The 22,939-nt window shown below is 44.6% G+C and overlaps 2 protein-coding genes across 5 annotated transcripts; both read left to right on the forward strand.

Moving 5' to 3' along the window:
• Nucleotides 1-12: 12 nt before the first annotated feature.
• ssuh2rs1 (ssu-2 homolog, related sequence 1) lies at nucleotides 13-5,660 on the forward strand. Of its 3 annotated transcripts, XM_076100710.1 has the most exons (14): nucleotides 13-233; nucleotides 353-384; nucleotides 509-576; nucleotides 1,113-1,226; nucleotides 1,699-1,774; nucleotides 2,354-2,483; nucleotides 2,619-2,679; nucleotides 2,786-2,907; nucleotides 3,001-3,063; nucleotides 3,161-3,243; nucleotides 3,337-3,429; nucleotides 3,556-3,661; nucleotides 4,673-4,780; nucleotides 4,921-5,660. In XM_076100710.1, the coding sequence occupies exons 2-14, from the start codon at nucleotides 362-364 to the stop codon at nucleotides 5,059-5,061; spliced, it is 1,188 nt and encodes a 395-aa protein (XP_075956825.1). In that variant the 5' UTR covers nucleotides 13-233; nucleotides 353-361; the 3' UTR covers nucleotides 5,062-5,660. The 3 variants fall into 3 exon arrangements, with proteins under 3 accessions (XP_075956825.1, XP_075956835.1, XP_075956844.1); XM_076100720.1 differs by lacking the exon at nucleotides 13-233 and having other exon boundaries at nucleotides 240-384; nucleotides 512-576; XM_076100729.1 differs by lacking the exons at nucleotides 13-233; nucleotides 353-384; nucleotides 509-576 and adding an exon at nucleotides 650-871.
• Nucleotides 5,661-5,742: 82 nt separating this feature from the next.
• Nucleotides 5,743-22,705, forward strand: dcaf1 (ddb1 and cul4 associated factor 1). 2 transcript variants are annotated; one of them, XM_076100692.1, is made up of 25 exons: nucleotides 5,743-5,922; nucleotides 6,644-6,764; nucleotides 6,847-6,923; nucleotides 7,020-7,093; nucleotides 7,208-7,321; nucleotides 7,851-7,988; nucleotides 8,179-8,769; nucleotides 9,371-9,472; nucleotides 9,573-9,731; nucleotides 12,162-12,341; nucleotides 12,455-12,664; nucleotides 12,845-13,014; nucleotides 13,114-13,238; nucleotides 13,522-13,757; nucleotides 14,394-15,469; nucleotides 15,564-15,762; nucleotides 15,966-16,048; nucleotides 17,096-17,180; nucleotides 17,291-17,524; nucleotides 18,669-18,762; nucleotides 19,156-19,260; nucleotides 19,483-19,556; nucleotides 19,648-19,743; nucleotides 19,836-20,085; nucleotides 21,233-22,705. In XM_076100692.1, exons 2-25 carry the CDS (start codon nucleotides 6,652-6,654, stop codon nucleotides 21,286-21,288), a joined length of 4,641 nt encoding a protein of 1,546 aa, XP_075956807.1. In that variant the 5' UTR covers nucleotides 5,743-5,922; nucleotides 6,644-6,651; the 3' UTR covers nucleotides 21,289-22,705. The 2 variants fall into 2 exon arrangements, with proteins under 2 accessions (XP_075956807.1, XP_075956815.1); XM_076100700.1 differs by lacking the exon at nucleotides 5,743-5,922 and adding an exon at nucleotides 5,998-6,040.
• Nucleotides 22,706-22,939: the final 234 nt, after the last annotated feature.

Raw genomic sequence — 22,939 nt, forward strand, 5'->3', positions numbered from 1 at the left:
GCTCATGAAAAGGAATTTGTGCGCACTTCCTGGGCAGATTGGACTTTTACTTTGGAGGGAGGCTATAACTGGTACTTCTCTAAACTGAGGTTTATCAGATTAATTAACAGAAGATCAAGCCCTCGAGCTGAACCAAAAAAACACACAAAAAGGTGTATTACTTTCTGAGAGAAGAGACGGTTGCTGACTTGCAAGATTCTCGAAAACGGTGGGGTGTGTGGTGTGATAAAAAGGTGGGTTAATAATACATTTGTGTCACATGATAATCGATGTTACGCTCGTCACGAACACTTGTGTGTGATTAGAGACCATATGAAGAGTTGTGTGTGGTCGTGCGGTGGTTGTTTTCCAGGGCTTTGACATGGAGTATCAGCCGGTGTTGGGGTGAGCGTCGCTTTATTGTTTATCATTTATAATTATAACTAGTTTATTTTGTGTATTTTTATTGTTTTACTCCAAACAAAATGTAGCGAATGTTGTTTGTTCTTAACTTTCGTTTCTCGGTTAGCAGCCACCAGAACAGAAACTACGGAATGGCCAATCCGGGATACGCACCCGCGGCGCAGGGAGCACCCGGTAAGCTCCATGTGGGGGTGCACTGAACTTTAAGCCTTTTTTTTTTTTTACATGGCAGCCAAAATCTTTTACAATAGTGTTGTAATTGCACACTTCCGCTTTACACACAAACCCACACACGCAAGGGTGACGTCATTTTCTACGTGTGGGTTGCTTGAGGTTGCTGTCACCGCCTAGCTCGTCGGGTGTTCTGTTCGCCGCTACTTACACACACGTTATATAGTTTGTTGAAGGATTTAACCCCTTAAAGCAACTGTAAAACACCTCAGTATGGATTATAACACGGAGGGGCAAGGTAAGTCTCTCTCTCTCTCTCGCTCTCTCTCTCGCGACCCTGCCTTCTGGTGTTGACTTGTAAAACAATATTTTCGCAACTTGGGAATTCCTTCAAGAATTCCGCTTAGAAAAAGAGACCCCCCCTTTGTGTATATACATGTAATCTACTCGTTTGTGTAATTCATGGAAGCTTGATTTAAAATGTGGAACTCATAGGCCGACAGCCATTACCTGAACTGGTTCTTCTGGTTTCGTTTAAGCAATGTTCGCCCCACCCGCCGCCGCTGCTGTTGACTTCTTGGGCCCCAGCGCTCCTCCGTCCAGCATGTTTGACAGCATGCCCGGCTATGAAGGCACCTTGGCAGGAGGAGGAGGTACAGTAAACATCCTTTACGCAGTGCTGTCATGTTCAAGCCCTGTCCGCTTTATTAGAGTACATCCATACAATCTAAACCCGATCCAGTAGTACAGCTCTGCTGCATATTCTATTTAATCTCATTTTTCAAGGCCTGCATCATATTGGAATCTGTTTATAATACTTCTCCCCCTCATGTTTACAAATGCGGGAGGCAACACAGTAGAAACCCCTCACAATATGGAACTACAACCACCATAATAAATATACAGTACATGCATAATTAAAACCTCTCTGACAGTGTAAAGCAAAAATGACCATTATCATCTGTGTAAAGGTGGAACTCATGGATGGACTGTTGGATTTTAAATGTGTACCTAATAAACTGACCACTGAGCGTATATTGTAAGTAAAAAAAGAAGAGGACTCTGAGTGATTGCTGTTAAGATGATCGATTAAACGGAACAACCAACGTTCTATATCTGCTGTAGGTGGGTATCTGCCCCCTCCGATGCCGGCTTCCCCAGCTCCCCAGCCTCAACCTGGACCTGAACAGCCACAGTGGAAGTAAGCTGAACTATTTCTGTTTTTCCCTCCTCAACATCCCTGCTGAGGATATTACAAAAACTAATTTCCATGATGTGTCGTAACATTAAAGCAGTACTAGCGCTCTTACAACAGCCACTTCCTCTTGAAATATTGAACTGAAATCAGTGATGTAATTACTTTTTTTTCCCTTCATGAGGCATTCTGGTTAAATATAATTCCCCAAAATATTCCTCCTACTTCATTAAATCCTCTTCTGTGCTAGGAGATGTGTTTTTATTGAAGTGGGTGTCAGGAATGCCGTAACTTCACACAGTGGATAAGTAACGTGTTCGAGTTCATGCCTCTCGCAGCTCTCAGCTTTTATTGAAGAGAGGAACCTTCTCATTTACAAAAACAACCTGGAGTCCTTTTACAACCTGATTGTTTACAAACAATAACAGCTGTGGTCCGATGTTTTATCTTTAATACGTTGTGTTTCTAGATTCCTGTTTTGTTTTGGCATTGGCTTCTTCACCTGTCAAATCTGTCAACCTGTCTATGTTTAAATAAAGATTAAACTCCGTCTCATAATGCATTTCATTCCCTCACTGCTGACAGCATCCCGTCTATAACTGAAGAAACTGCCCGGGAGGCGTTAGCCCTGTACGCCTCCAGCAAGTGCTGCTACAGTGCAGCGCCAGTAAAGGACGGTGTGATCACCAGCATGGACGCATTCAACACGTACAGGGTAGGAAGTCATTCTTTTATACGCGTTTGTGTGTGTTTTTGGAAAAGCAGGAAAATAATCAGTAGTAAAAGCTTTTGTCGTCGTTTTGGATGTTTAGTGCATGAATAAGAATTTCTCGTTGGTTTGGTGTTGTAGTACCGCCTGGAAACCTTCACTGAATCAAGATCTACAGAGTGGAGTCACGAGCCGTACCATGGTACAGGACTATCACCTTGTGCATTAAATACATGAGTTGAATTCTCTGTTGTCTGCTGTCAGTCTGCTATTCTCACTGATGATCTGGTATGTTTTATTTGGATCAGGCCAGCCAGTGGACGCCTTCTCCCAACCGCCTCCGGGTCCTTGGGACGTTCCTGTCAAAGTCCCCAGTTTCTTCATGGAAGACAAACAGATCATGAAGGTTCCCTACACGTCGTCCACGAAGGTGAATTATACAACACAAGGTTTGCGGATGGAACAAAGCTCCTGAAATAGCTTTTAGAGATCGTTCCTGATGAGAAATCTATTTCACGTACAGGCCTGCCACGTGTGTGTGGGAATGGGCCGAAAACCTTGCAAAGACTGCGCCGGCGCTGGTAATGTAAGTGAAGTCCACAGACCTCATTCAAAAAGGGTTTACTTCAAAGACCTTTGTGATCATCAGCTGATCATGTGATTTCTTTTCTTGCCCCCATCAGAAAGTCTGTTGGGTGTGCAACGGGTCTGGTTATCGCCACGGAGAAGATCGATGCCACCACTGCGGTGGCAGAGGGAGGGAGAAGTAAGAGTCTGATGAAGTAAAAGTGCAGTTTATAAACGGCACAGTTTTGGTGCTTCTCCTCAAAGATGCTGATAGACAGTCTTCTGTTCACAGTTGCAACCACTGCCACGGTCAAGGATCCATGCAATGTCCAACATGTCATGGAAAACAACAGCTGCTGGTCTACATCAGCCTCACTGTGAAATGGTGCGTCATGATGCTTAGAATGGTCTTTTCTTAACGATCTGAAAGTCATTAACTTCTATGGTTACTTTACAGCGTGGGTCACCGTGTAACTTTTGATGTTTATATGTTTTATGTTCGTGCTTGCAGGACCAACAACTCTGATGACTACGTTGTGGAACAGTCAAGTGGACTGCAGCTGGACAACCTCAGCAAAGTCTCTGGCAAGGAGCTTTTCAGGGACTCTCAGTACCTGGTAAGAGAGTGTTTCTCACTTTCTCAGGGGGTTCAGGATATGGGCATGGGAGGATTATGTTTTTTTTAATACAGAGAATGTGCATATTGCTTAGAATTGTCCTTTACTTAAATGTCTTTTTAAAAGCTAAGTCTACTGTATTCATTGTTCAAACTAAACACATTTATTCACAAGTATTAATAGTGAGTGCGAGAAAAGTTTTTCCATTAAATCTTGTTTATTGCAAGTTGGTGTAAGACTTCAGCATGTAGTGGAGTATCTACACACACAGGCTGTCAATGCAATGTTCTGATCGATTCAATGGTCTACACAGCTGACATGACAATTTGTTTTACACTTGTGCTTTACAAGGTTAACGGTGAGCTTCTTTTTAGGCTTCAAGTGTATTTTACAGTTATTGTGTTTTGGGGTCTGAGCACTGCCAAAACGTGGGCGACCACACAGAAGATCTGCGGCTAAACTCATCCTGTGTGACACTGAGGGAGATCTGCTGCTACTGACACGCTCCTCTCACTATGTGGCCCTCTTGTACTGCGTTGACATTGATTTGTATAGCACCTTTCATACATTTTAGTGCCGCTCAAAGTGCTTCGCAGACGACTGACAAGCCCAAAAAAATAAGACGCAACAAGTTTGAACAGAATAAACAACAGATAAAGCAAAAAAATTAAAGTAAAAAAATGTATCAACTTTAGACCAATACATGCAAGTCAAAAAAACTATAAAATGTAATAATTAATTAATAGCTATATTTACAGTGGTGGGAGTAAAATAGTTTTAAATTATAATAATAAAACAGACTGTTTCAGGAGCTAAAAGCTGATTCAGCAAAGGTTTCATTCCTGCACTTTGGAACAACTAACAGACTCGTGCCAGAGGACCTAAAACCTACTCTATTTATTCAGAGGTCATACGTGTCCCACACAAGTTTTGTAATCCTGCTCGATCCGTCAACAAATAAATGAAAGTCATCAACAGTAATTCAGCATTATTAATTATTTCTCTGTGCAGGTCTACCCACTGATGGGCTTCCCAGACCCTGTGGTGGTGAATGCTGCAGAGCGCCTTGTCAGTGAACACCAGGGCAAGTACTCAAGGACGTCACGCATCCTGCAACAGGTAACATCTACTTTATTTAAAGCCTTCTATTTGGATGCAAAATAATATCTTATCAATGTCAAAAAGCCGGACAATACTTGGGATCGAAGCCAAATTTGGTGTTTGCATAACATGCTCATATTTGCTCTCTTTGTCTGCAGCGTCAAACCATCGAGCTGATCCCCGTCACCAAGGTGACCTACTCTTGGAAAGGGAAATCACACATTTACTTTGTTTACGGGAATGAGTTCAAAGTAAATGCAGATAACTATCCTGCTACCTGTTGCTGTACTGTGATGTAAACTGCAACGGTTGTGTATGAATGTTTTCCTTTCCTTTCCTTTAGATATCAAAATAAGTTTTACATGCAAGTTGTTCTACTGATTAGTGGGTAGTTCCATGAAGTGGGTAGTTCCATGAACACGTGGGCGGTCAAACAAGGGCATTTTAAACAGTATGAATGCCTCAGAAGTTAGTAGAACTGATGAAGCATCTTAAATCGGCGCCCTTCGAGGCGACACAGAAAGTCTATTCACCTTTTGACTGTATGATAACTAATGTTTGGGAAATCATTTGTATTGTTACGTGCCATTTGTATGCATGCGCCACAGAAGAATGAATTGTTTACTGACTCAATATAAACCATAATCGCACTATATTCCCTGAATCTTATATGGCACCAATGATTTGTTTTTATCATCAGTTACGCAAACTATTTCCTATGATATATTTGCAGCAGTATTTTTGTTAAGTTGGTAATATGTATGTGAACTAATAGTTTTATGTGAATATAACTAATTATTGACTGTTTATAATCAAATGAGACAAAAACGTATAATGCTTTATTTTGAACTATCCCATACTTTCAATAAAAAAAATTTCTTTTTGTACAAGTACATAATGGGTATTTCGTAATGTTTTGCTGTTGTGTCGTTTCGTCATTAAAAGTGGACTGTCGCTTGTGAAATGACGTCGGGAACGTGTTCGCCATAATGATAATAAACTGGACACAAAGCTACAATAAAGCAAACTAAGCGTTGGCTGTGAAACGGTGATCGGTACGTAGATAGTCACCTAGGAACCATCCGGTCTGGACCGGTATCGGTGGATACAAGTCTCGGCAAATTTGGTAAAACCGGAGAAGAACTGAGCGGAACAACGAGGTAAAGTTAGCATGCTAGCTAAGTAGCCAGGTTCACCTGTGATGCTGCTAGCTAGCTACTCTTTGCTAACTCAGCGCTAGGTGGTGGTTACGCGTACAGGCAGCTTCCGTTGGTTCAAGTATGATTTTAATAGGACACAATAAACTGTACGTGTCTGTACAGCTCAGGCTTATTGCGGACTATAGCACAGGAAGTCAAAACAAAAGTGACCACTTTTAAGAGTGTCGCTAGCGAGCTGTGTGTGTTAGCTTCCTTGTTTAGCCACAGTGTAGCTAGCCAAACATCGCAACAGGCAGACCATTACAGTGATTAATGTCTGCAAGTAACTGAAGGGGAAAACATGCTGGTGGTGTTGAGTGTTGGCGCTTTATCTGCCAATCAAAGCAGACATTATGCAAGAATATTTGAATCTTATATGCTAACTTGAAAAGTAATGTTTTTGACAGTTGCAGTCCTTGGAAAGCGGCTGCACCTAAACACACACACACGAGTTGTTCTTAACTCATTGTTCTCCTGATTATTAGCGACATATATCATCTGACTGCAATCACGCTTTCCCTGTATTTGTGTCTCAGGGGTGTTTATGTTGACTTTTTTAAGATTATAAATAAATGCAAAACGGCAGCGCTCTTTGTTTTGATCCCCTGGAGTAGCAGATGAGTCTGGACTGGATGTGTTATTAATGGAATCAAATGATATTAAGTGCATGCCACCCTGACAGGCTGCGCCATGGCGTCGGCGTCTGCCAGTGTGGACTCCAAGGCAGAGCTGACTGCTCTACTGGAACAGTGGGAGAGGGAGCAGCAAGGCGGCACTCAGGAGCTGGTCAGCATCCTCACGAAGTAAGTAGCTGTGCCTCTGTGCTCATTTACAGACAGGTGTGTTTTGGTGGGTAAAGGTGGTAAATGTGCTGAAACTTTACAGAATCTCTGAGCTGGTTGAGAAAGAGACAGAGGAGTACCACAAAGCGGACCCTGACCCCTTTGATGACCGACACCCTGGTATGAAAATAAAACAAAACAACACATCATGTGAAGATTAATGGAGATTTTATTAACGTGTATGTGTGTTTTTGATATTTCTCTCTTGGCCACTAGGGAGAGCTGACCCGGAATGCGTGTTAGGACACCTGCTCAAGATCCTGTTCAAGAATGATGACTTCATGAACACGGTACGAATGGATAGAGTACAATGGAGACAAAACATTGAATGCAAAAGAAGGGGGGGATTTATATTCTCGTGTCTGAGTCAGACGGTGATTGGTTTTCTTTTCTTCCCTCTGTAGTTGGTGAATAGCTATGTGATGACCAGCAGAGAATTCTCCCTCAATGCAGCAGCCTGTCGCCTGCTTCAGAACATCATGCCTGGATTGGAGACGGCCGTGGTCTTTCAGGAGAAGGTGGGTCATTTCTGAGTTCATGATGAGATAACAGTGTTTAGCTTTTTCTCTGTTCAAACAACGCGTGTCGTTTATTTGAGCTGTAACGTTCTTGTAGTCTTCTAGCTGCACATCCAACATGTTGTGTTCAGAGGTTAGAGGTACATCAGGTAATACATGTGTACACACCTTCTACTGGGGACAGTTTGTATTGGTGTTTAGCGTGCACACATAAAGTAAACCGTCCCACAGCAAGAGGTATTCAGTTTTTTGTTTGTGGAGTCTCAGTCCAGCCTGCAGAGTAGTTACTCTTTGACTGTCGCTCTGTGAGGACAGAGGTAAACTTTCCCCTGATTCTTTTTTTTTTAAGTTACAAAATCTTTCAAAGGTTCATTTTGAAAAGTTAACAAAACCTACAATATCAATACTTTTTATTTAAAGCTACATCTAAACGATGGAAGCGATCAGAAAATAAGAACAACATACAGAATGTCTTCATGTTCTCGTTTCTCTACGTATTTCACCGTTCTCCCGTGTTCCTTCTCCTCAGGAGGGCATAGTTGAAAGGCTGTTTAAGTGGGCTCAGGAGGCCGAGCAGCCCCTCAGAATCTACGCCACAGGCTTGTTGGCCGGCGCTATGGAGAACCAGGACATCGCAGCCAACTACAGGGAGGAGAACTCTGTTTTGGTCAGTGTGGAATTCTGCTCTCACGTTTTACTTTTAACGAATGATGTGAAAGTACACAGTGACAGACGAGGCATTACAACAAGAGCTGTGTTATCCCACAATGCATCAGAGCAGTTTGCTCATCGTCACCAGGTGATGTGAAGGAGCGTCGTTCCGTCAACTTGTTTTTTTTCGTGCCTCACTCTGACAGGTTCCTTTGATGCTGCACCGGATGCGCGAGCTTCAGGATAAGGACGCGGAGAATAAAAGGGACATCAAACGCCCCAGCCCCAGGAAGACGTTGAGCGAGCCGCTGCTGCCTTTGGACGAGGAGACCGTCGACGGAGGCTTCGAGGAGAAGCCCTTCACACCGGGGAGAAACGGAGCGGAGGGGGCGGGGCCGGAGGAGGACGGCGAAATTCCCTTCTCGACCATCGAGCCCGAAAACGAGCTTTCGTTCCGACTCAACTCCCCCCATAAGACCAGCAGCCACGCCAACTCGGCCGTTAAGACCATGATGAAGCCCATGTCCGCCCCGGGGTCGCTGATACACCAAGGCGTGTCGGACGGCAGCAGCTACCTAAAAAGGAAGGCGGAGAGGGAGAGCGGCAGGACCCTGAAACAGAAGCTAAATTTCTCTCTGCCAGACCCAGACAGGAACTTCAGTGAGCTTTCCAACAGCAGCTGGTCTGAGACGAGCCCCTGGGTGATCGGCAACAATTACCACCTGTACCCTCTGACCCCGGAGATCGAGCAGAGGCTCATCCTGCAGTATCTCACGCCTCTGGGAGAATATCAGGAGGTTTGTCCCTTCCCACCGGTCTACAAAGTGTACAGTAAAATGCTGTTCTGAAGCATGCAAATGTGCTTTTTTAAAATCACTTATACATTTTCCTTGTCTTGTCACAGACTTACCAGTAGATGTCAGTCTTCCTTAACTTCTCACCACTCTGGCCCTTTGTTTGGAGGGCTTGGGGACAGAGGATGATAAGCAGAGATAAAAAGTCAACAGTAGACACCACATAGAAGTTATCTATCTGAAAGCTGGGAACATGGAGCTCAGCAGTGTGCGCCAAGTTGTTTTAGTCGTAAATCAAATGTATAAAATTCATTAAAATCATTTCTGACTGTAAAAGAGCATAGAACATTATGACGTAGGTATGTGATGGCCATCCCCATGCTCACTTATAGGTTGTTGCGTGACATGTTGGTACCAATCGATTCCATAGATATTCTAGTTTGATACGACACCCTACTCAAGCTTTTTTGTCTTCACCTCGTGCATTTGTAGTCTGTACAGGAAGAAGCTAAAGACACCATTGGTTCCAGTGACCAGCCATTTACAGGGTTCACCAGTGAAAACATGATTTCAGTGTTCTTGATGCTCCTCCTCCTCCCTGCAGCTGCTGGCCGTGTTCATGCAGATGGGAGCTCGTGAGCTGCTCATGCATTACATGGACCTAAAGCAGACCAACGACGTGCAGCTCACCTTCGAGGCTCTGAAGGTAAACCACCCCCCCCCCCCCCCCCCCCCCCTCCCGGTGACCCTCCATGGGGCCGAAGCAGAAGGTCCACAGCTCTTCTGACTTCTCTCTCTTCTCGCAGTACCTGGCGTCTCTGCTGCTGCACAAGAAGTTCGCTGCAGAGTTCGTGGCTCACGGAGGAGTTCAGAAGCTGCTGGAAATCCCCCGGCCGTCCATGGCTGCTACCGGAGTGTCTCTGTGCCTGTACTACCTCGCCTATAACCAGGACGCCATGGAAAGGGTACAGAACAGACCCACAGCATGCGAACACACTATACTCTGTGCCGTACATGTCAAAGGAAAGCTTGGCAGTTATACTGCATTGTGAAATAAGATATTGTCTCGATTTAGATAATGATGATAGTGTGATTTATCTCAAAAGTACCTAAAGGATGCTTTAAAATGTAATGATACAATTATGAACTGGTCTGTTGTATTTAAGTTAAATGAACACCAAGTTCCTCCACTTTTATGGTCATAATTTTCTCTTTATACGTCCTTTTGCTCAAAAATATCTTGAGTGTAAATGTGTTGCATACAACAAAACTGCATCTCTGCACCAAACGTGAAGTTGAATGCGTGGAAGAAAAAACGTATACAGTATAAATCGTTAATGTGGACACACCGGTGGAATAAGATCAAGTGATTACTTTAAAACAAATGAAACTGGATCTGAAGCTCTTTTTGTTGGGTTTGTATCCAGAGAAAGATTTATAGTGAAAGATCATTTATAGACCTCAGCTTGCTTAATGCTAAAAAGATGAATTAGTTTAGAAAAATATTCACAGAGCAAGCACTACTCAACGGATAAGACGGATGTTATCAAGCGTTCATTTAGAAAAGATAACTTGCGTATAAAAGGATAACGGCTTACATTCATGAACATATATGCAGGCCCTTCTTTAATTATGTTCAGGATTTAGATTTAACCTCTTAATCTCGGAGCCGTTTTTGAGGTCTCTGAGCGAAAAAGCATAGCCCTACAAAACTGACCATAGCTCTGTAACTACAAGGTCGATTTTAATAATTTTTGTTGATATAATCAGATCACAACACCTGTGACATAGTTTACATTGGTCATATTGTGAATATGTTGCTGGTTAATATAGAGAATAAGACATAACACAGCTGAAAGTGAAAATATTCAGCCTCGCCTGGGAAAAATGCACTTTCAGTGATAAAAGGTTATTGAAATAATGCAGCTAGCTCCCTGATTCTTTCCCAAGTCATAGCATAACTGATCAGTAGTTATTAAAAAAAGGTTAAAGTGGAATAAAGTGGAATAAAGTTAAGAATAAGAGGTTTTAGTCAGGCGAGGCATCATTTTCGAACCAGCTGTTGCAGCTCTTACATTGTACTTTTATACACTATATAACTATATATTTCACTTTCTTTATCACTCATATGATTCAATACATCCAAATACAGATAATAGGAATCATATTCATATTCATAACATCATCAGAGCCAGTTTTGGCTGTCATCTGTAGGATTTTCTCATTGCATGTGTGTGTGTGTGGCTGGATCTCAGCCTATCCTCGGTCGATTTCCAAAAACAACCCCTCTTTAGACGCGTCATCGTCTTAGGAAGACTCATGCCAAATTTGGTGGTGATCGTCAACAGATTTCATAGAATAAAGTTGCCAGAAGTGAGGCGTGTACCCCGGCGGAAATTTCCGGTCGCAGGCAGTCTGACCACTCGCCCAAGCCCCCTTGACCGCTCTTATTCTGGAAACAAGTCGGAAGTCAACAGTATGCAGTTGGCAGCAATGACTACAGCTTTGGAACGGAAATTCCGCGACGTTATTATCCATATTTTGAGAAAACTTGGGCGCATAACCACGATTTTTGTCGGCGAAGTTCAGCATGAAGGTACGTTTGATCATCCACAACGGGGTTAGTGCTTCTACGGATCGTAAAACAGAAGTTAGTTACGTGTTCCGCCACGTGTGCTAATGCTAATAAATGCATTGTATGACTGGGTAGCCGTTAGCATGAGGGTACAAACATTGATTTACTGTACTCATAGCGCCGATTTCGGGCCAGGATTTGGTGCTTTTATGCCACGATATTTTTGTGCTTATATGAGTAGCCTATAGTTGTCTTTGGAGTTTATAATAAGTGACTTATATGATGTTGTTGTCCACACGTTGCTGGTTCATCGAAAATAAAAAGTGGCCGTGTCCACACTACTGGCTAATGATCAGGCTATTTGCTGCATGTGAGTTTGAGGGGTTCTGAGCCCGAGAGCCCCCAAATTTGGGGGCGTCGTGCTCAAGAGGTTTTAACCGACGATGAAGTGAAGGACCTATTTCTGTGGACAGCGCAGTTTACCGAGCTTGTGGAATTAAAATTTTTCTTCTAAATAGTTGTTATATTTTGAATCTATTGCAATTATTATACTCTATTTTGCATAGACCGGCATTTCTAAAAACAGGCGGAGTCTTTATTTATTTTGAGTTAATGCAGCAACTCTATGTTTTTCATTGTGTTAAAAATAAATGAAAACAATGTTGCTATGCAAATAATGTAATTAATATAATTATAAAGAATTATATATTCATTCACAAAGTAATCGTGACATAAATATTGCGTTGTTTGCTTCAAAATGATATTAGTTTATTATCAGTGTTGCACATCTGTATTCTTAAGTGTGTCCTCTCCTCTCCAGGTGTGCATGCTGCCTCACTCCATCCTGTCGGACGTGGTTGGTTACACGCTGTGGCTGCTGGAGTGCTCGCACGCGTCCGGCTGCTGCCACGCCACCATGTTCTTCTCCATCTCCTTCTCCTTCCGCGCCGTCCTGGAGCTCTTCGACCGGCAGGACGGGCTCCGACGCCTCGTCAACCTGGTAGGACGGACCGGCAGTGCGCTGCATGCGATCCGCGCCGTAGCCGCGTAAACGTGTAACGGATGCTGATGGTGTGGGTGTACTAGTGTATGACGTGAACTGACTGTTTCCAGATCAGCACTCTGGAGATCCTGAACCCGGAGGACCAGGGAGCGCTGCTGAGCGATGACGAGATTTTCTCCAGCAGGCAGACCGCCAAGCACACCTGCATGGCCCTGCGCAGGTACTTTGAGGCCCACCTGGCCATCAAGGTGGAGCAGGTGAAGCAATCCCTCCAGCGCACAGAGGGGGGCGCCCCCATTCACTCCCAACCATACTATAAGGCAAGACAACGATCGGTGGGATTTCTGCCCCAAAATAGTAAAAATGATATGACAATTCAAAAATAACGAGTCTCATCTCACTGTAAGTAATCCGTGATCCCAAATTTTGGAATGGCAGCGTGAATTAAATGCACATCCGTTTGAACTCCCGCCCTGATCATTTGTGTGCTCGTCCTGCAGGCGGTCAGCTATAGCCGCGAGCAGGTGGTGGAAATGATGGAGTTTCTGATCGAGTACGGTCCGCTCAGACTCTACTGGGAACCAGCGGAGTTCTTTCACAAGCTGTCATGTGTCCAGCTCCTCCTGCAGCTCATTTCCATCGCCTGTGACTGGAGGACCTACTATGGCAGGTATGGACCAGGAAGTAACTCTCATTTCCTTTATTCCATGATGTGTTATGTGGTGGTATAATGATTTGATAATATATTATAATGTTTCTTGCCCTGTAGGAGCGATACAGTGCGTTATGCTCTCGACATCCTGAGCATCCTCACAGTTGTTCCAAAGACCCAGCTGTTGTTGTCGGAGGCCGTCGCTGTGCTTGATGAGGGAGGATCCTCTGTTTCCACTGTTGGTAGGGGTCGTGATGCTACTTACGTGTTTTATATTCTACATGAAACGACAACGTATACGACCAATAGTCGCTAACACGTTCAAGCAGCATGGCATTTACAGACCGTTAGGTCAGCCGCCATTATAATAAATCCTATTCACTCTACACAGAATGTAATAACATGCAGTGGCTTTGTATTTTGTATTTTCGTTCATTTCATAAACCCTGTGCCCAGCTGGTGCAACTCCCAAGTATTATTTTTGTGGTTTTTTTCTCTAATTGTCTGTTTTTTATGCTCCCTCAGGAATGAGTATAGTCCTGGCAGTAGCAGAGGGAGAGGTATTTGTAAATGATGCCGACATTCAGAAGTCTGCTCTGCAGGTCGTCATCAACTGCGTCTGTGCTCCGGACAAACGCATGTCCAGCATTGGCAAGTTCATCGCAGGCACCCCCCGTCGCCGCCTGCCTCAGCAGACCAAAGCCAGCGAGAGTGTGCTCACTAAGATGTGGAACGTGGTGCAGTCCAACAACGGCATCAAGGTACCGTTGAACGGTTCCAGGCTCTCAAGCCTTTGTGGTTGTTACACCTCTGCGCCGGGGACAGCCGTAGCCGGAGGCGTTATGTTTTCGGGTTGTCCGTCCGGTCCGTCCTTGTTCATCATGAACACCTTGATGGTGTTTCCTTTAGATTTGGCACAAACGTCCACTTGGACTCGAGGATGAACTGATTAAAATTTGGAGGTCAAAGGTCAGCGTGACCTCACAAAAAGGTTACAAATACAAGTTTTTCATTCTCGACCTCTGGTTCGGAAAAGTGAAGCCAAAGCTGAAGTGTCTTAAACCTGCATTCTCTCTAGTGTCCACCAGGGGGCGACTCCTCTGGTTGTATAGAAGTCTATGAGAAAATGACTCTACTTCTCTCTTGATTTATTACCTCAGTAAACATTGTAAACATGAGTTTATGGTCTCAATCTCTAGTTTCAAGTCTTCTTCAATACAGCATGATGTTCATTTAGTACATTATGGTCCATTTAGAGTCAAACAGACCATAAAGCAGGGGATGCTTTAGGGCAGGGCTGCTGTGATTCAGAGTATTTGTCCAGCTCGTATCATGACTGCGACTTCCTCTTTGTTTTGTCAACTATCATTTCTTAACTTCCCGTGTCTGTCCCGAAGGTGCTGCTGTCCCTGCTAACGGTGAAGATGCCCATTACCGATGCAGATCAGATCCGAGCTCTGGCCTGTAAGGCTCTGGTGGGTCTGTCTCGCTCCACCTCCGTCAGACAGATCATCAGCAAGCTGCCTTTGTTCAGCAGCGGACACATCCAGCAGCTCATGAAGGAGCCCGTGCTCCAGGACAAACGCAGCGAACACGTCAAGTTCTGCAAGTTCGCGGCCGAGCTGATAGAAAGGATCTCCGGGAAGCCGCTGCTGATCGGTACGGACGTGTCTCTGGCGTGGCTGCAGAGGGCCAGCGTGGTCGCCAAGTCCAGGATCTCCTTCCCTGAGAAAGAGCTGCTGCTGCTTATTAGGAACCACCTCGTGGCCAAAGGCCTTCACGACACAGCCACGACTCTCACAAAGGAGGCAGACCTCCCGATGGCGTGTCTGTCTCACCCACCACATGCGGCTTCTGCTTTCCCCCCCGTCGCTCCTCCCCCACCCGGCTCCCCTGTCGCCACGTTACCCCGCACGCCACGTCTGGCCAACGGTGTCGGGTTGAGACTCGTAAGCCATCCCGCTCACTCGTCCACCCCGGGGTCCAGCAATCCACAAACGCGTCCCTCCACGTCACAGCCCACCGTGTCCTCCTCCGCTGCGTTCCCCTCCACGTCCGTCACGCCGTGCACCAACGGCTCCCCGCTCATCGGACGGATCGTTTTCTCGCGGGAACGGCAAGCCGCGTGCGCCACGGTGAGCTGCAAGAAATCCCGGGTGCTGAGACAGAAGTCTGACCACGGCGCCTTCAGCCAGAGTCCGGCCATGAAGAAGCAGTTCGACCGTCACCTGCCGTCCCCGCCTGCGTTAGACAGCATCATCACAGAGTACCTGAGGGAGCAGCATGCGCGCTGTAAAAACCCCGTGGCAACGTGCCCGCCCTTCTCCCTCTTCACCCCCCATCAGTGCCCCGAGCCCAAACAGAGACGCCAAGCACCCATCAACTTTACATCCCGTCACACTCGGAGGGTTATATATCCTAAATACGGAGGGGTGGACGGAGGCTGCTTCGACAGACATCTCATCTTCAGCAGGTGGGTCGCTTTGTTTCCTTCCTTGAGCACAACGTGGGGTTTCTCCTCCAATCCTCCGCAAACGTTTCTCCACATTTATTTCTCCTCTTCTCAGGTTCCGTCCCATCTCCGTGTTCCGGGAGGCAGAAGAGGACGAGAGCGGGTTCATGTGTTGTGCCTTCTCAGCTCGCGAGCGGTTCCTGATGCTCGGGACGTGCACGGGGCAGCTCAAACTCTACAATGTGTTTACAGGCCAGGAGGAAGCCAGCTACAGCTGTCACAGTTCAGCCATCACTCACCTGGAGCCCTCGCGGGTTCGTAGAGAAACAGTTTTATGCTTCGTCTTGCTGTTGTTGATGTGTGTATTCTTACTTTCCCTCCATATATAAGATATTTAAAGTCCCTCTCTGCTCGAAAATGTGTTTTGCAATATTTGCAGGTTCTCAAATTATATTCATAAGTCTATTTATAAACATGTATGGAGGAGATGTTTAACCATCACATTTTGTGTTTGTAGGACGGCTCTCTGCTCTTAACGTCGGCCTCTTGGAGTTACCCGCTGTCTGCTCTGTGGGGCATGAAATCAGTCTTCATCATGAAGTAAGTGATGTTGATACGAGAGACTAAAGACAGATTTGTTATTTTTACCAGCTGCACACAAAGTCTGAGATATTGAAACATTTGCAGTGTTGCAAGACGGCATGTACGACATGAATACAGTTTGACCATAGACTGTGGATCAACCGCTCCAGTACATTTATTTATTTATTTATTTATATATATATATATATATATATATATATATATATATCTCAGTGTATTACCTACAGTTATCCCAGTGTGGAGAAAGATAAGATAAGATAATCCTTTATTAGTCCCGCAGTGGGAAACGGAAGCACTGTACTGCTGTGGACGGGGACATCATCAAAATATATTTCAGCCACCTTTAAAAAGGCCCATCCAAAAAAAAAGATCAATATCAGGTTGTATAAAGTATACATCAAGTGTATGCAGTATTTATAATATTTTTGTTTACTTTGCCACGAGACAGCCGTTTCCGTCGGGGGAACTAAATCGGTTTTATCTATCTGCTCTCGCCAGAGCCACCAGACTCCATTGACAAAAACAGTCATTTTATTTCCCAGAACGTGGCTGAGTTGCTGGTCGACAGCCGTCTCCGTCGGTTAGTTTGTTTAGGTCATTGTGGGACTTTGGTGAATCAAACCAAAGTCACACAATGACACAAACAAACCAATAAAGACGGCGGTAGACCAGCAACTCGCGTGTTCTTAAAGTTAGAATTAGTTTCTTTCAAAAGAGTCTGGTGGCTCTGGTGAGAGCATAGATAACGGCTTCTGTCTGAAACATAGACTGTACAGCTCTCTCACCGCAGAGTTACCCGATGTTCTGTACATTTCGGTGACGTCCCTCCTACCTAAGAGGGAGCTGCAGAAAAGAGATGACATGCTGTTTAATTATGCACGCTAACAGCCCGAGGGCTGCAGTCTGCAGTTCAGGGAACTCAAGCAGTTGGCATCGTTCATCCTTCCAGTATAACCAAGGCATTACTGGCATTTATGACGACTCGGCGTTTGTACTCACACTGGCTCCGTGTTTTTGATGAAATGTTGAAATGTTGCTCTTCAGGCATTCTTTTCTGGGCGACCATTACGTGGAGTTCAGTAAGCTCTCACAAGATCGTGTCATTGGGACGAAGGAACACATAGCGCGGGTACGTCTGTCAGCATTCTGTTTCCAAACATGATATGAAAAGATAAATACAGAAGAAACCACATTACCCATCAGTGGTGAAGGCTTACGTTGTGCTCTTCTCTTTGCCAGATTTATGACATCCAGACGGGTCAGGTAACTCTGAAGTTAAACAACCCGGACCTGGCCAACAACTACAAGAGGAACTGTGCCACCTTCAACCCGACGGATGACCTGGTGCTGAACGACGGCGTGCTGTGGGACGTGCGCACGGCTCAGGCCATCCACAAGTTTGACAAGTTCAACATGAACATCAGCGGCGTGTTCCATCCCAACGGCCTGGAGGTCATCGTCAACACGGAAATTGTATCCTTGAGGCTTCAATGCATGGGTTGATAAGAATGCAGTAGAGTAGACTAACTAAGCCTTCCAATACTCATACTACATACTATTTAGTACGTCCCAGTGTCAAATGCAGTACGCCAACAATACCCGGATGTCCGGTTGCATTTTTAAGCATGCAAGCCAGCATGCTTTTCTGGCTTCTCTGACCCACAATCCTCTGCACAACGAATATATGAGCAATGGAGTCAAATGTGCAGTGTAATGACGATGTAGTATGTCCCAATTGAATGCATACTACATTAAATAGTATACATACTTTGTAAGGTACGTAGTAACCTTACAAAGGTTGCTGCAGTACGTAGTAAAAGTACAAAGAAAAGGTATGTGGTGGTTGGAACGCAGCTTAATGCGTCACAAAATGCCATAATCACGGCGAGGTGTCCTGCACCTCCGACTGTCTCAAATACTCCACCGATAAAAGCACTACTTATAGTCTTGGAATTATACAAATAATTTGTCTTTAGACACTTTAGAAACAGGAGCTCTTAAATATCATCATTTGAGTAAATATTTTGCAGCAGAAATCAAATTGTTTAAACTTTACAGGATATTCAGCTTTCAACAAAGCTTAAGAGTCTACAGTGGGCGACTGTGTGGCTGGACTGAGGCGCGATGCTCTCTGAGCTCAATGCTAACGTCAGCATGCTAAGTCCCTTCACAATGACAATGCTAACGCTCTGATGTGTTAGCAGGTGTAATGTGTACCATGTCCATCATCTTAGTTTAGCATTAAAGGATCATCAGAGTTATTACAATCCATCCTGAAGGGGACATCACAAATAGACCTACATCTAATCTTTGCAACTAATTACTCAAATTAAAAGTGGTTGCATTAGTGCAGTTACAGACGGCTCGTTTAACATTAGACTTTAGTAATGAATATACAGCACAACGTTAAAACACAAGATCGTATCAGTGTTTAAAGTTGTAGTCGCTCCAATGATGGGATGAGCTTTAATTTCACTGCCAAACATTAAATATTTATTGCACTGAAAATTGATTTCATAACCCAGTGGATGGTTTTAATTGCTGTGTAATTAAATCCGAAGCAGATTGAGTTGATACAAATGAAAAGCGGTGTCATGGTCCTTAGTCGGAGGTTCAGTGGGATCTGCGGACCTTCCACCTCCTCCACACGGTCCCCGCTCTGGACCAGTGCCGAATAGTCTTCAACAACAACGGCACCGTCATCTATGGAGGTACGTACAGAAGCCGCTGCACGATGGGTAATCCACAGCGCCTGGCGTCAAGCCTGCAACTCGCTCCACAGTCGGCGCGAGTGTGTGAAAGGTGTGTTTTTAGCTAAAGGCGGGTAATTATGAAGCAAAGTGAGCATGTGTGTGTTTGTAGGGAGGTGTGAACGGAGCCTGTAGAGGTGCGTGCGCGTGTGTGCGCGTGTGTGTGTGTGTTTATGTGTGTGCACGCTTGATACCACCGTCACTCAGAGCCATATGGGCAGAAGGCTCAGCGTTGGACTTGCAGCAGAGAGAACCAGCTGGTTCACGCTCAATACGACGACCGCGGAGCCCCGACCTCACCGGTTTGTTTTTATTCACTCTCTCACTCGTACTGTGGCTCTTTGGCTTCTGCAGCGATGTTGCAGGCCGACGATGAAGACGACATGATGGAGATGCAGATAAAAAGTCCGTTTGGTTCGTCGTTCAGGACCTTCAACGCCACGGACTACAAACCAATCGGTAGGTGTCCCTCACCTCCCTTTCATTGAGTTCAATTAAAAAGATTAAATAATGAAGTCATTTATCAAGTCCTCCATGATGATGGAGGGGTTTTTACTTGGAATGTGTATATGTGTATATGCGGTAGTTGGTAATCCTGATTGATTGCTTTAATATTTTGTTTTTTATTGCAATATTTTCAGAGAATGTACTTCCTCCACATGTTCTTTGCTCTCTTCTCAGCCACTATTGATGTCAAGAGGAATATATTTGATCTTTGCACTGATACCAAAGACTGCTACCTTGCTGTGATTGAGGTAAATTCTCTTCACGATGTTGCTTTAGGTGTCAATGACTTTTTGTCTTTTTTTACAATGAAATGTCTTTTTCGTCCTGCGTGTCCCGTAGAACCAAGACTCTGTGAACACTGACACGGTGTGCAGGCTGTACGAAGTCGGCCGGCAGAGACTTGCAGAGGAAGAGGAGGAGGACGAGGAGGATCAGGTTCCAACTTTGTTCTTTTCAGGTTAAAATATCGTACCGACTCTGAGGTTGCTGTGATTCTGTAACTCACCATTTTCTTTCTTTGTCGTCAGGAGGATGACGATCAGGAGGAAGACGACGACGACGAGGACTCGGACGATGACATCGACACGGATCCTCTCATCGCCGAGCTGGAGAACGGAGGCGACGATGAGGACGACGAAGAGGAGGATGATGGGAACGACGAATTCTCTCCCTCCGACGAAGAGGTGTCACGCCTGCTTGAAGACGGTGTTGACGTCGGGGACGACGACGACGAGGACGACTCTGATAATGACGACGTTGATCTGGATGGAGACAACGGTGAGTAGAGCTCGAAGTGAGCGATGCTGTCTGCAGGTTCTTATTCACCTCACCACTGCATTGTGGGATTTGTAGTTTTACTTCCATTTTATTCTTTCTTTGCTCCGTGTCTGCAGCTTTATCATCCTTTATTTGCCAAAACTACTTTTAAAAAGCCTTAAAAATTGTTGTTTATAATTTTATAATAAATTAAATGAAGAACCACCAGTTTTAGCGATGGCTAACCAGATAGCTGAAATGTCAGTTGTTATTTTTTATTTTATTTTATTTTTTTATCCTGATAGTCTGGGGATGTGTTCTTTTTACGTGGTTAACTCAGTTTGCTTGATTTTACTGTTTATGATTTGACACAAGTCTAGATTGTTATTCAGATCTTGTCAGAGCAACAAGCCCCTTTAGCACAAACCTGCTAAAGTTCAGGTAACCGAACGCTGAATAAGACATTATTAGGAAACCAAAACTGCTACAGTTAACTTTCATGAAGTGAAAACACACTATGAAAGGGTTAAAGACCTGTCAATCACTGTGTAGCCCCGCCCTAAAGCATCCCCTGCTTTATGGTCTGTTTGACTCTAAATGGACCATAACTTACTAAATGAACATCATGCTGTATTGAAGAAGATTTGAAACAGAGATTGAGACCATAAACTCATGTTTACAATGTTTACTGAGGTAATAAATCAAGAGAGAAGTAGAGTCATTTTCTCATAGACTTCTATACAACCAGAGGAGTCGCCCCCTGGTGGACACTAGAGAGAATGCAGCTTTAAGGCGCTTCAGCGTTGGCTTCACTTTTTGGAACCAGGAGCTAAATATACAAATAAACACCTTTGACTGCTGCAGAGTTGGGAATGAATGAATGCCGACTGTGACCTTTTCCACTAAAGACAAAAGCAAGATGTCATTGTGTTCGTTCTACAGTGGGAAAGGTGGATTAAGTGATGCAACGAGGCCGATGTTTGGTCCAGTTCTGTGTTTCCATGCTTGTCTGGTCACCGCGAGGAAACGTCGTCTCTCCCAGCGGAATGTGAAAACTGCTGTCTTGGTTTATTCCAGAGAATGACAGGAGATGTAGTGCCCCCCCCCTCCCCCCATGTCTCTGTATCCCCATGTTTCTAAAATCTGTATTTGTCTGTCGCACCAACAGACAGCTCCGACAACTCTGACCTCGAGGACGACATCATCTTATCCCTGAACGAGTGAGGAGCCACCGGCGTCCGGGACCCGAGGATCCGGACGACATGTCGAGACCTCTGCCTCGCAGACGTTTGAGCTGCAGAGCTGCAGAGCGGAAGGCGAGAGGAGCCGATAGCATCAGCAGATGAGGTGGGAGATAACGTGGAGCGCTGCCAGTTTGAAACAGTAGGTGTCTGCACTCTGAGTGACAAGACCGAGGGAGAACAATCCCATAGAGATTTTCACACAAATTGACTTACTGGTGGGCCAGAAAATGATTGTAAACGCTATAGTTTTATATGTATAAAAAAAAAAGGAAAAAAAAGAAGTGTGGTTGATGAGGAGAGAAAATGTGCGGTGAGGAAAAGTTTTATATTTTATCACATTTACGGCTTTTTTAAGCGAGTCTCTTCATTTGGTATTGATTCACTCACTTTGTAAGCCTCTGTTTGGTCACAGATTAGTGTTTGTTGGAGGAAAAGCTCACTGCAGCGCTGTGTGGTCTGCGTCTGTGTGGCAAAGGATACGACGACGCGATCTCTCTCTCTCTCTCTCTCTCTCTCTCTCTCTCTCTCTCTCTCTCTCTCTCTCTCTCTCTCTCTCTCTCTCTCTCTCTCTCTCTCTCTCTCTCTCTCTCTCTCTCCGTGTTTTTGCCAGAACGCCCGGAATGATCACCAAAAAGTAATAAAGCTTTTGAATCAGGCAGCTAACCTAATGCACAAACACGTCGCCGATGGCGTCAAAGCCGCCTTCAGGTTTTACTCTTAAAACCGCCGACCAAAAAACACCCCACACACACACACACACACACACACACACACAGCAGTGCCATTCGTGAACGTCGCCTCTTGATTTGATTTATGTAAGGAGAGAAATGAAATCGGCTTGCTGCTCTTGTGTTGCTGAAGAAAGCGTAAATAACGTGGACACTGTAACAAACAACTATTGACACACCTGCTCACTGCCGGCACATGACGGACACACGTGTGATTCTACCAGGCTTCACTGAGCCGATGGGAGGATTTGGCCTTAGCTGAAGATGACGGGGCTTTGTGCTGTCGGTCCATCATACAGGGAACATCTGACTTTATCTCGTGTTAGAAAACTGATGAAATCGATCTTGCTAAACCTTGAAAGAGAGCTCACATCGAAATAGAAGACGTTGGTCAAATTTAGCAGAGTATTTTCATTTCAAACTTGACTTTCCTCCGAGTGACAGGAGGCTTCAAACTCCCAACATTGTGAAAAACAAATGCCTTCCACTTGCACACTTTTTTTTGAAAACGTTTGGATTGTTCCCATGTGTTCTTTTTGCCTTGTTTCTGTTCATGTTACCGGTTTCCTTTTTCCATGAGAAGACCTGGATGTTGAGTTCCTTGAGACCGTTTATGTACAGCTTGTATGTATCTAAAGTATTTTTACTATAAATAAAGACGGAAAATAATCTTTGTGTGCTTCTTTGATGACGTGTGAACGATGATCGGACGTTTCATAAGCTGATGCAGAGGAGTAGTGAAAAACATTTGTGGCAATCTCGAAGATTTTCATTTAATTAAATGTATTTTAAGTCACTGAAGGAGGTAACACTGGTGAAAGTATTGCAATATTTATGTATTTGCAGTATTATGATGATGGTGTCCTGAAAACAAATGCTGTCAGTTTGTTCTCCATTGAACAC

Source organism: Anarhichas minor, unplaced genomic scaffold, assembly GCF_050575085.1.
Source record: "Anarhichas minor isolate MPS153535 unplaced genomic scaffold, ASM5057508v1 ptg000003l, whole genome shotgun sequence".
Taxonomy (NCBI): domain Eukaryota; kingdom Metazoa; phylum Chordata; class Actinopteri; order Perciformes; family Anarhichadidae; genus Anarhichas; species Anarhichas minor.